This window comes from Echeneis naucrates, chromosome 7, assembly GCF_900963305.1.
Source record: "Echeneis naucrates chromosome 7, fEcheNa1.1, whole genome shotgun sequence".
NCBI classification, from domain to species: Eukaryota; Metazoa; Chordata; class Actinopteri; order Carangiformes; family Echeneidae; genus Echeneis; species Echeneis naucrates.
Window position 1 is genome coordinate 6,131,478 of NC_042517.1, and position 13,781 is coordinate 6,145,258.

At 40.2% G+C, this 13,781-nt stretch overlaps 1 protein-coding gene across 3 annotated transcripts in view; it reads right to left on the reverse strand.

Annotated features, from left to right (window-relative positions):
- Nucleotides 1-1,717: 1,717 nt before the first annotated feature.
- Nucleotides 1,718-13,781, reverse strand: part of agrn (agrin) — a 241,438-nt gene continuing 229,374 nt past the window's right edge. For all 3 annotated transcript variants that reach the window (XM_029505946.1, XM_029505947.1, XM_029505945.1), the window contains exons 34-36: nt 9,656-9,880; nt 7,064-7,167; nt 1,718-4,663 (exon numbers count right to left, since the gene is read on the reverse strand). In XM_029505946.1, the coding sequence (XP_029361806.1) occupies nt 4,503-4,663; nt 7,064-7,167; nt 9,656-9,880 (490 nt within the window). In that variant the 3' untranslated portion in view covers nt 1,718-4,502. The remainder of the gene's footprint in view (nt 4,664-7,063; nt 7,168-9,655; nt 9,881-13,781) is intronic.

Genomic DNA, 13,781 nt, shown 5'->3' on the forward strand with positions numbered 1-13,781 from the left:
ATTCTTTGAAGCTCATTCAGAGTTTTCCTGAGAACTGATTCTTCCATCATTGACGATCTCCTGGTCTCTATGGGACTCGTAGGCCTGTGTGTAGCTCAGGGTGGAAGATTTGATGAAATTTAATACGGACTGGGAATGAGTTTTTTCACACATCTTAAAAAGCATCAGTCAGCTGCTCAGCAAATTAATTAAAATCAGCTATCTGTTCGCTTTGGAAGAGATATTTCATCCTGAAGGGTTTCAGTCATCTATTACTCCCCAAATCACCAAAACACAGAGTCTCTATTTCATAAGTTATTTATACAAATTTCTTATTTTGTTTTGATGGTTAACTCCTGTAAAACCCTTTAATCAAACTACTTACACTTATTAAATTGAAAACAATCTTTCCCCGGAAGGATCGCTGACTGAGAAAAAGTATTTCATCTACACCATTTCATAGAGTTCTAATTAACACAACAAAAGATTCAGTGTCCTTCTCTGTAATTAGCAAGTAATAAATTAAACTCATTAAATCTCAGGCTTATTGAAAACACTCAAGACAGATATGGGAAGGGCTGAAAAATGCACAAAGCTGTGGAGCAGTTACTCCTCTTTTTGTTTTTTTCAATTAGCAAAAGGGCACCAGAGACTGCTTTAGGTAATTTGAATTATAAGAAGCAAATATCGCTGCGGTCAGAAATACGGTTTATTGATGTGTGCATAAGTGTGTTGACATAAAATCTTTTAGATTTGAAAAAAAAAAAAACATTTGCGCTAGAGTCTTTGATCAAAATGTGAGCTGAAACTTCCCATTAACACACATCATAGATTAACGTCTTGCCTTGTGATTGCCTCAGTGCACACAAGTGCCTCGTAACTAACAGTGGAACACAGAATGACGCTGATTTAATACTTCAGCTTTCCAGCCAAATCACATTTTTAGTTATTGCAGTGTCAGAAGTGACCGGAACCTGAAAAAAAACAAAAAAACATCTGTGAGCTCGTGTTCATTAGCTACACAAGTTGTACACGAACATACTGCCGTTTAAATATCTTATTTCCTATTAGTCTTGATCAGCTGCAGGTCGAGGGAAAAAGACATAATTGACGCTTTTGTAGTTTTCTCCTTTTATGTTCAGGTCAAGAATGCACTTTCCCTCTCAGTAGCCATTTCACGCAACACCAGATATGTATATAAATCTGCAAAATGCAACTTAAAGGAGAACCAACTGGTGCTGGTTTAAGTTCGAACTTCAAATTCAGTCTTGACCAAATTAACAACTTTGTACATCTGCAGCCTGATATATCTCATTCCTTTGTACCACAGAGCTCCTTTGTGTAAAAACATGAGAGGCACACTCTTATACTTGGTGCCACATCCTCTAAGTACCGTGAGCATGTATTAATTAGACTTTTGGAGCTTTCAACTGCTGCTCCTAAATCCCTAGACCAGTCATTGCACACCTCATAGCGGAACTGGGAACCCATGTAGATTATTTTGGAGGCAGTATTGCAATAGTTAGTCCTGTTTGATAAAAAGTGTTGTTTGGCCTTTTTCTTTCTCTTTAGATTACGAGGCTGAGAACCACATTGAAAACATAAAGAACATAAAGAACCGAGAAGCTGAAGTTGATTTGAATCTTTTCCAGATCTTGTTTAAATCAAGAGGAATATATAATATCTCCAGCCCCGACTCCAGATGATGGCAAAATTAAAATAGCTGACAAGAATGGGCTCCATTTGGTTGACATTTTATTTCATGGTGGTAGGAACACAAGACAAAGGTCATAAAGTTAGTAATGTTCAGGTCATGCCACTCTTACTCGGTGCACTGCCCTTTAAGGAGGTTTGTGCAGTCAGACAGTAGTTTACAGAGGCGAGACATGGAGGATAATCCACATGTAGACATAAATAAGAAAAAGAAAACAGATTAAAAAAACAAAACAAAACTGTAAATAGAATATTTTTGTAAAAAGCCAAAGGGGATATTTGCAGAGCACCCCTATGGGATTTTTTTGTGTATGAGCATTATTACTAATATAATTATCATTATCATTATGTATTACTCATTTACATTATGGGGATGAGGCTAATAATACACTGGCTAAAGTAAGGAAACGGTTATATGGATGACGTATTTGTCACCTGCTCAGAGTTGAGGTGACCGGTTTTTAAGGCAATTCATAGTTTCCATCCAAACCATAGACTGTAATTGTCTTTACTGCTCTTGAGTCCATCCAAATAGGCTACACAAGAATTACATCTGCTTTAAGTGATACCGCCTGAATGGGTCAAATTCAAACAGCAAAAAAAACAAAAAACAAAACAAAAACCCAACAGTCCAAGGTTATTAGAGTGCATGCTGGAATTTAAAGGTGTCCTAAGACACCAGATGAAGGGTTTCCTGGTCTGGTGCAGACACTGAGCTTGATTACACATTACACAGTTTTAGGGCTTTCCCTCCCTCATGTGCATCAAGTAGATCATTGTGTGAGCGAACAGACAAGTCAGACATGGTTCCAGTGTATATTACTAAAAACATAAACCTCCACAGATCACATATTTGCTCAATTTACACTTTAAAATTGCAGGGCTGTACAAAAACAAGGTTGCTGGATGATTGGAGAAGGGAAATATAGTTAAGAAATTAAAATAGTACATGACATGATACTCAACCACAAACAGACATGATTTAGTCTTAGAATATTGCCAAGGTTCTCATATCCAAAAAAAGAGTGTCTTTAAGTCAGTCGACGCAGCTTATTGTGGTTTCATCAAAGACAACTCCACATGTTGCATCAGTTCACTGAATATTACAGAATTCGCACTAGTAATACAGAACTCATGCGTTGCTATGTTAATTTGCAAGTACTGTAGGATTATGCATCTTTTCTCATTTTGTAGCTGCTATGGCTTCAAAAGGTCATATCACAGTCTCTCTTTCTCTCAACATAAAAAAATGACTCCTCCGAGAATATTCCTTGGTCAAATACAAAAAAGAAAAAGAAGAAAAAAAAAAAATGTCTCAGGCACAGTTTTTTTTAGCGTTTGCGTGGACAGTCGTTTGACTGGAAATTCCCAGAAGAAGTCGTTCTCCCCAAGATAAGATCTCTCATCGTGCTCTCTCTCTCTCTGTGTATTTTTTTCAGTCTTTGTTCTGAGCACCTCCTTAAGGTCAAACATAGTAACAACTCTTCTTCTTATTCACCATTCAAGGTCCAGTGAAAGTAACTGCTCCCGAGAAAAATACACAAAAAGAAAAAAAAAGAAGGTGAATGAACAATCATCAAACCTTATTTCCCAGCTATATTGTTCTACTACTGTCACTGGAAATGAACGAAGCAAGTAACTTGTATGAATCAATGCAAGAAAAAAAAAAAAAAAAAAATTCAAATTAGAAAATGTTTTTTTTGGAAACAAACTGGAATGAACAAAATGGAAATAAAACAACAATAATCCAGATTCAAACCAACACTGCAAAAGTGCATGCATTTATAGTGGTCATCATTATTTCATCTTCTGATTGTAAAACAGAATGCACAATAGCACATGAGAAGCACAATTTTCCAAAGCGAACCCATCTTACATATTCACAGTCTCAGGTATTATTTATATACTCTATATTTATAACATTTATTTATGTCTGTGATCATGTTTTAACTTTTGACTAATGAAATGCAAGTCATTGTGGAATGAAGCGCTCTCTCACCATTGTAATGTTTGTGAGCCATATTTCAAAACTAAAGTCTCTGATGGAATTCACAATGAGTTTTTTCTTTTTTCATTGTTTTTTGACACTGTGAGATGGGGGAGAGGAGAGGGAGTGTGTGTGTGTGTGTTGGGGGGGGGTGATTGTGTGTGGTTTCGATTGCAAACTTTCTCACTGTAGCAGCTTGACTGATGCCTGGAAAGTCCCATGAGGTAAATACAGCGGGTTACTGAGGCTGAATGCAGAGTCTTGACAGTAGATGCCAGCTGCCTGCAGTATTAAAGAACACAGTGTCCAGCTCTCATGAGGGAATGTATGTCTATATAGTCACGGATTTGTAAGCCATGCTTGGGGAATGTGGACGATGGTATGGTACCAAGACAAGGCAATAACCAGGGATCATCAGCAAGGTCCATCAGTGTTCAAGTAATGAGCGAGGAAAAGCTTATTTTTTTTCAGTTGGCATTTGTTTACTTATTCGCAAGAATAAAATCTCTCACAGGGATGGGCTGTGTTTTGCTTTTGTGTGTGTGTGTGTGAAAAAAGTATCGAGCCGGGGCAGAAAAGAAAAAGGAAAATGAGAATGTGTTCTGTGAACAGATGTACAGGAAAAACAGGAACAAAATATATAAAACAAATATTAAAACAACATATTCATTTTCTTTCCATATAAAAAGCAATGAAAAGTATACAAAAATAGAAAATAATTACAGCAGGAGACATGAGCGCTATGGAGGGAGGGGTTGGGAGGGTGCTCTCTTTTTCTTCTTCTTTTTTTTTTCCCGTCTCTCTCTGTTTTGTCTCTGCCGGGTTATTTGGTGGCGGAACAGTGTAATATTTTGGGGCTGTTTAAGGCATCCTCCACCAGGTGGAGTTCCACACCGTCCACCACCACGTCTTTGATGCAGCCTACAAAACCAGTGCTGTAGGCCTTGGGCAACCGACGAGCCACCGCCAGCTCCTCCAGACCACCTGACGGGAGACGGCGGGGGGGGGGAGAGGTTAACATGATGATAAATCGGCTCCACGTCAAGACCAATTAAATGACAGAAACACATGAACAGGCATTAGAGAATAATTACTCCAAACTGGGGCAAAGTTGGCCACTTCCAAAGAAGCAGCCATCTTTGTCCGTCTCACACGGCTGTGGAACTTCAGGTAAGTCCCGAAAAATTGTTACTCCCTACGTTTCCTTCACAGAGTCCGTGCCCATGATGTCCTTTGGTAGCATAATAATGGCTTTAGATTTTATGCCAATTTGCATGACAAGTATGTGTCGAAACAGAACACCTTTAAAGATCAAACACCAGGATGAGGAGTTGGTTTCAGTAAAATAAGCCACTAGCCCATTAAATGTTATCAAAAGACTGCACTGGAAATACTTATTTATGGTTCTAAAGCTGTTATTTGGCTTTGTCAGGTCTTGATTTTCTCACACTGATGTGATGCGAGAGAAACGCTTCTTTTCATCTGACATAGTGCCCCCAAAAAAAAATAAAAATAAAAAAAAAAACCCTCAGAAATGCGCTACAAATGAAAGGTGGTGATGGAGTATAAAATGATGACATCATCATCATCCCCATTCTTTTTCATTTGGGTCCGTCTTTAATGCTGTTGAGACATTAGTCCAGCATGCTGTGTCATCAGAACTGTGGGCTGATTTCTCACAGCCTTCTTGCAGGCCTGCTGCAAATGCACTGTAACTAAGCATGCTAACTAAATTTCAAATAGCATGGCACGTTTTCCTGTGTGCGCTCGGCTTCTTTCTGCGTACTCCAGCTTCCTCCCACGATTCACAACTGGCCGTAGGCCTGAGGGTAAGTGTGGTTGTTTGTCCGCCGTGCTGCAATGCTAGATGCCATTCATTGAGAAAATGAGTTTTTTGTGAACCAGCCCTTTAAAGTAATTGGACTGGATATAAGTTAACTTACTCATGTTCTTATCATTTAGCCACAGAAAGTACAAGAAATATAATATTAATATAAAAATATCACGGATTTGTACTTCAAAGATTCAAACATTTCAGTCACTTGTACTTTCCATTTTTCTGACTTCATTTTAATGTTTCCTTTTTTTTTTTTTTAACCAAATAATCATCTATTTGGGATGATCCAAACCTCTTTACTTCTTTAACCATGTCTCATGACATTACATTTTCTTTTTTTTTTTGCTTTTTTGAGGGATGGGGAGGGGGCGCTCATGGCCTAATTACACAGTGTGCGACTGGCTTGCTTTCACATTTTTGATTGCGTTTGCAAGCTCCTCTTTGCAGCCAGCCTGTCTCTCTAGTATCTTTCTCAATAAAGTGGCACATCTTTATTCAAAGTTTCACGAATTCTGCTGTTACAGTGAGAGAAGCTGACCTTGGTCTTCGATGTGTTACCTGCAGCTAACTCACTCATTCCCTGTGTGCCCTCTATACTGTCAGAATCCTCTTCCTTTCTTCCCTTTATGTTAGCCAGCCTGCCCGCCCCTGCTATCCTTTATCCATCTCCTCCGTGTTTTCTTTTTTTTTTAATCTGTCAGACTGAGAGTTCACATCCCCGTCGAGCTCTTTACATCCCGAGTCCATGCCCCCTTAAATTGGATTGTGCGGTTTCAAATCAGGGATCGACAAGGCTAATTTCATGCGAGTTACAGATGAATTAATGATGAACAGTGAAAAGGGGATTTAAAAAGGAGAGGGGCTGTGTGAGGATTATGTATTCTTGCTGCAGGGCTCGCTCAGCACCTGTTCCACTGCATTGCTTCTCTGTGTGTATGTGTGAGCATTTGTATACACATACCTGAGTGCAAAAGCGCAACTCTCTAACGTCTGGCAGCGTGTTTCTTATATGTCACTCATGCTGCCTCTCCTCTTCATCGCTGTGCACTTTGCATTTTAAAGAACAGCCTGAATTTATTTCATTGCCCGTTCTCAATGTTATTTTTCTCCAAATATTCAAACCTGCCGCACCATGTGTGTTCTTTCAAAAAGCATTTCTCTGAGCCAAGTTCAGACCAAATTGAACCTGAGGTAGATAACAGGCTGACTTTGGCCATTTTCAATTCAGGAGAGAAGACAACTTTTGAGTTAGTCAGATAGCTTTTCATTTTTCAACTCAATACTTGAATAGGCATGTTTTTTTATTTTTTATTTTTTGCACAAAACGCAATATTTTTTTCCCCTTCCACAGACTTTGCTTATCCTCTGCAATGCCAATAAGTTCATTGCTCATTTTTGGCAGTCTGCTACCATAGGCTAGGACGAAAAGGTGCTACAGCATTACAAGTATTACCCCCTGCTTGATGTACTGCATTTGTAGCGACATTTTCAAGTATGAACGGCAGCTTTTGCTTTTCATTTTTTATAAATATGTGAGGGGCACCTACCTAACCAGAGTGCTCCGTCTGTGTCCAGCTGTGTTGCTGCCAAAGGCGACGACCCTGTTACTGCAGCTTCATTGCCAACCTGTAGAGAGCCATCTCTAAGTGCTCTGAAGAGGAGAAAGAAAAAAGATATGCCGTTGGAAGTTGGTAAAATGCATGGGCATCGCACGAAATAGCTGTAAATTACAGTTTCATTAAATCTGAAGCATCAAGACTCCATTTCTCCATTGCCAGCACACTTAGCACTCGCATAACCGCCTTTGCCAAGCAGCATTCTAAATGTGCCTGTCTACCGGCTAACAGATGCTGTTACAGCACCATTAATTTTAGGTGGCTTCATGTTATACATTAGCACACACTTAAGAATTGTGACAACGGAGCTAATTCATACCCATAAAGAGGGTTTCCAACAGAGAGAGCCGCAAACACGGATAGATTTGTAACTGTGTGCACTCCATGCCGCATGCTGCAATTTACACCATCATCATCATCATCATCATCATCATCGTCCAAATTATATCATCTTCCAGCAACTCATGTGGCCTCCCTGCAAGCCTGGGATGCGATTTAGCCGGTGCCCCGTTTGAAATAGATGTAGCAGTTATTTTTGGGGCTCTATTATTCCTGCCTTACACGATGTAACCAATTATCCCCCATACTTCCATTCCCAGCCGTTCTGAAAGCACATTTCCAGGCGAATAAAAGAGCAGCGATTGCATCAAAAGGTGTTTGGTGGGTCATTTTGAAAGTTCACACTGTTCATTTGTATCTATTAAAAACATCTGTTACTGTGACATCACTGTGCTGCTGCCATAACCTGTATTATTGTGTTTATGGATTGTTTAGTTATGCATGTATTGTAGGTGCATGCCCCAGTGTTGATTTGATTTGGAATGTCACTAAAGCACAGTGACATTACAAGTGAATGATAGCTGGACCTTAAAGCCTTCATTACTTCAGCAAAGATTGTGTTTATGCAAACACAGCGTATTGCTAAATGAATTTGTGTTTCGTAAAATTACCACACAGCAAGCCAGAGGCTGACATATAAATACTGCATGAAAAGGGTATAGCCCGTTTTATTCAACTTTTTTTTTCCAATCCCAAATGATATTTATTCTCCTTTTTTGTGTTTCTGTTTGGCCTATTTTTTGCTGATCTTAACTTCATACCAGGACTGAATGGAAGTGATGGTAGGTTGGTAAGAACCCTGACCATTATTGCATCTACAGTAAAAATAGAACAATACACATTTGAAACAGTGACAAATAGGGGTGCATTCAGGTTCGGTACGAATGTGCGCGTGTACCGCAGAACTACTCGGCACTGCTTGTTTCCACCGGGTGACGGAACACAATCGCAAAGCCCCATATGTTGTTGTTGAGCCATCCTGACAATCTTGTTTAGCATGTGGCACAGACCAGACTTTGAATGTGAAGTTGAAAACGCTTACAGCATCTTCTACATTTGGCACTTTAGCTGATCTTTATTTTATAACCTATTTTTCTTTTCCTACCTTGACCCAGGTATGCTTTGACTTAAAAAGAACCATCCTTTGTGCAGGGTATCTTGCTATGTTTCATGCTTTCACAAATTTTCCAATGAATGAAAAACAAGATGTTTTTTTTTTTTTAACCAAAAATGTACCGAATCGTGATTTCAAACTGTGGTACATACCAAACCATGACTTTAGCGTACAGCTCCAGCCCTAATGCCTACAGATAGTCACAATCAGAAAGTGACACAACAGACCAGAGCTGTCTGGTCGGTGTGCTCACTTCAGGAGAGGAAAGGACAAGGGTTAACATCTCTGGGTAAGCAACAGAATAAAACAGGATGCTGAACTTTCAACATTTCTTCTATAGCCTGAATGAAAAACAGAGTTTTTCCACAGAACTGTCAAAATGCTGAACAACACATGAATTTCCCCAACTCCACAGCAGACCGCAGGCTCACACTCACACCTCAGCCACTTTGAAACTTAACATATCAACATGTTATACATCACACATGTAACCTTTGGAGCAGCACTTTTCATACGCTGATATTTTACGATTTATATATGATATACCATTTACAAATGACTTTTTAACCACCTTATATTTTGTGTTGTGTTATATCTTACACTGTGTTGCTTTTAAGTTCTTAATCAGTGAAATCTGTCCATCTATGTTCATTAAATCATGTCTTTAGAAAGGTTCACTGTAATTAATACATATACCATTTATGGCTGTACAGCACAGATGCTGTTAAACATTTCTGAATTAATTTCCTGCGTAAATTTCTAATTCTACGGTAAGTGAATATGTGTTGGGATGTTACCACATGTTTTTGAACATTCATTAATGTGTCGAAGCAATTTGATGTGATATGCTTCACATTCACGCATAAGCGAGAGTGAAATAACCTTAATCTAAATCTAATGAGTCATCTTAGTACATGGCATCACTGTGCAGCAGCGGATTTATGCAAGAGATCTCACAGTTTACATCAACACAAGTATGGACTTAGCATAATCCTGTAAATAAAAAAAATTAAAAAAATTGTAAACGCTTTCACTCCTGATCCGTGACTACCTGTCACCTCCCGTCTTACCTGCTGGCCTTGATGCGTATCCAGTTGTTGGTGTCGACACGCACCGAGGAGCGCAGCACCACTGGCTTGGAGCCCAGGTCATATGTCATTTGGATACGTCCATCCACAATGGCCAGGGCAATGTAGTCCGAGCGCTCCACACCTTTCCCGCTCCACAGCACCAGACCCTGGGTTGCCTCGGTACGGATGCTCAGCTCAAATTTGTTCACAAGCAGAGCCTTCTCGCTAGGAGAATCGAAAATGCACAGTTAGCTTTGAGGTCAAACTCATCAAAAACAATTCTAATGTTTGTGAAAGCTGACACAGCTGAGGTGGATCTTGTGTATTTTGGCTGTTGCATAAGCAGAGCAAAGGATTTGTGATCGTAGACCAGCACCTTTGCTTCTGTTCGCCGGGACATAAAACCAGAAAGCGTTGGAGCTTGAGCTCTGCAACATCTCAATTACAAAGATAGTGAATCAAGAGGCAGACTGAGTTCAGGAGAAGCAGAGGGCTACTTTGCTGTTAGCCTGCCTACATCCTATTGAACCTGAACTATATTGCTCCTCAGTACTTCCTGTGTGTGTGTGTGTGTGTGTGTAGCTGTGAGGACGATTTGAATGCAGAGACTAATGACTTCCACCTATCTGTAAGAGGTGCTGATGAGGAAAAAATACACACCACTGTACAGCCATTCCTGCATACATAATCACTGACAGTCCCTTTTGAAGTCCCTCTGTGATTTGTGAATTCCAGGAGACTGTTTGCGTGTTGATGATCATTTGAGCATTTCATCACTCAGCATCTGTGCAATTGTCTCATATCAGCATATCAGCTGAATGGATACACTCTCACCTTCTTCAACGGAGGTTTGAATACAGAGACAAAAACAAGGTGACAACACATACGACAAAGAGCCTATGATATGGATTGAAAAAACAAAAGGACAGTGCGGCACAGAGCTGGAAATAAAGATTAGACACGACAGACGACAAGACAAAGGATTGAGCGAAGCAAACAGGGAGGCTGATGAGAGTACAAACAACACAGGAAATGGGATATTTCTACTCAATAGTGAGCAAGGTTAGGTAAAAAGAAATGGGATGATATTTAAGTATAATAACTATTTAGCCTATGGCAAGGCTGGTTCAGGTCAGCAAGGAGACGGAAAGAATTCAGAACAACGTTAGATTTTTTTTCTTTGGAAAGCTTGATTAGGTTAGAAAACTTTCACCTCCTTGATTAGCTGAATCCATTGAGATAACAGGAAGAAGAAGGCACATACAGCTCAGCGAACCCTCTCCTGGCAAACCCTCAAAGAACTTACAGGGTCCAATAAATCTCCATTGGAGAAACTTGCCTCTGATAAGGTCAAGGTTATTAAAATTGCTGAATATATCATGAATAAAACAACTCCCCCACACAGTGTGTTCAATCTTACATACTCCACTGGCTTCATAGACTTCTGGCGTGTTGCTGTTTCTTCATGTAAATACTGGGATTTTATCTGCTTATATGTGTTCAAATTCTCAGTGTGCCGTCCTCCATTTAAGCTCTAGGTGGCAGTAGTGGTTTGGAGAAAAGAAAGTCATAAGTAAGCCCGTTACTGCATAGGGGCTGCAGCTTGGATTGGTTTTGTGTGTTTTCGTGGAATGAATTGAAGCATACACAGCGGTTCTTTGTGATTCGAATTGGTAACTCTGTTTCAATAATGGAAACTACGCTGTCTCTGTGGACAGCAGGATTTAGAGAAGTTGAGGAGGGGTTGTCTGGAGAGAAGGGAAGGATGAGGAAGTGAAATGTGAGTGGACGGCACCAAAGTCTAAGAGCTTCGAGAGACTCACCTCTGGTCAGATGGGTTTTCCAGAGACTCGGGACTTAAGGGAGCAGGGAAGAAAGTCAACGGCATGCAGTGTAAGCGCAAGAGGCCAGAAAGAAAAGAAGGAAGGGGGTGTGGGGGTTGCTGTGAGCTCACTCTGTGACTCACAGAGGTCTAGTTCAGACCTAGAGCTGCAAAAAGCATAACTTATCTGTTCTACTACAATATTGACCATGCCAAAAGTCGATAACAACTGTTGTGTGATCATAGGAAGTGTGTAGCTCAGCCCTGATCACGCCACAGCCATAAGATGTGCTTTTTCAAGGGAACCACTTGTCTCAAGATGGATGACTAATGCACCAAAAAGCCCTGATATCCAGCAATTTTAAATAAAAGTGAGCATTAACATTTAATAAATTCACTGCCAGTGTCCAGACAAGTGAAAAGCCTATTTTAAGTCGCCTCCTTATATTTACAATGACGTAACGGCATGGCGCAGCAGCAATTACTTTCTGTCTAGAGATGAAAGTGACAAATGAGAAAAATTGGGAAATTGTCAAAAACTGGGGTCAAGGACCGTATCAGTGGAGAGTCATGGCAGGATATGATTTGTCACTGAAATAATGGTGCTTGAGCAAATTGACCTGAGCTTTCAGATACGGACTGAGGGGTGGAAGAAGAGCAATGAAAGGGTGCTGTAAATAGTAACAGAAACGTTAACTCGAGGTGAGCGCTTGACATTTTGGCCTCACTCGGCTGTGAATGGCATCTTGAGTGATTTATTAATTCCCTTTGCAAAATCAAATTGCGGTGAATTGCTCAGCACACCCTAAGAGTGCTGCAAGGCTGGCTCTGTTTTGCTTAGATTCTTTCTCATTGTGGCTTTTGGTAAATGTGACATCCATTAAACTTTTGACAGCGTAGCGCCAACGACCACTGTCCCCTCCTGCTAAGTGAGATTGATGCCCATGGCTGCACACTGCAGAGAGATCTCAATTGGAGGTCTAATCTACAAAGGGAGACAAATCTGTGATTAACATGTCACTGCCTCACTGTATGACCGACTCTGTAATTATTCATAATTACACTTGGAGATCTGGCAAAAATTAAATGACACAGGCCCTGGCATGGACTGGAACTCTGGGCAGAAACCAGTCAGCTTAATTTGAGCTGAATTCTGCTTTGCCGCTTTGTGGGATTCTTCAAAAAGAGCTTACTTACCGAGCTAATGAGCAGGAAGAAAAACCCTTAATAATTAAGTCATGACCGAGGGCTTTCCCAAGCAGAAACTCCTCAGGCACCAGAAACTAGGTAAAGGGATATTTAGTATATCCTCCTCTTGGAGTTTTCAAGGGGTCTCATTCATTCCTCACATACCAGATAATGCTGTTCAGCATAAAGTTCATGGCAATTCATTTTTTTATGAATGACTTACAACCGTGCATAAAATATTGCACATTTTTAGTGCAGCAATTCATTTTCTCGGGGGTGGGGGGGGTGGGAGTTGGAACACAATGCATGTCATGCACCCATTCATGCTTCCCCTTGCACTGTTAAATTAATTATCTACTGTCACTGCCCTCCAAATAATGAACTCTGTCAAATGAATTATGGATATGGAACTTGAATGTAAAACCTGACTTTAACGGTAAAGATGATTTCTGTGTGGAAACTGTGACAGGAAACACATGGATGTACTTCGATTGCTTAATTGGGGTTAACTACCAAAAATGGCTTCTTTGTTATTGTTAGTTGGGCTTCACTTGAAGCTGGCAAGTGCAGCTCAAAAAGTCTACTTACTCTGGGATCTCATTGGTCAGTTGGCTTGAGTGAAAAGGAAACACAGTGAAGGACATTTATATGAGACAGGACAAACAGCATGTGGACAACCACAGGGGAGGTTCTGACCGACAGACAGGACAAACAACCGGAACACCAACCACAACAGAAGAGCAAGGATATACAGGAAAGCCGAACACGTCTTACAGAGCTTTCTAGCCAGTTGTTTTTGAGTGACTTGTGTGTTTTCATGGGAGGGAGTGTAATGAATTGCAGGTTGTTTTCACACCTCGGAGTGTTTGTGGGAAGAGCTGTGTGATGAAGCTATAGAGCCATATGCTTGATGTCTTTTCAGGCTCATCACATAAATGTTTTTGTTTATGCCAACCTGCAGGTGCGCTCATGAAGAGTAAAAATGTATGATCAGCTGCCTTATTCTTTTTTTGTTTGTTTTTTTTGACACTGAATACCATTTTGTGCTTACGTCATCTTATCCCTTTATAAGATGAAAATTGCAGGTGACATGTCTACCTCGGATGCCAGTTTTAG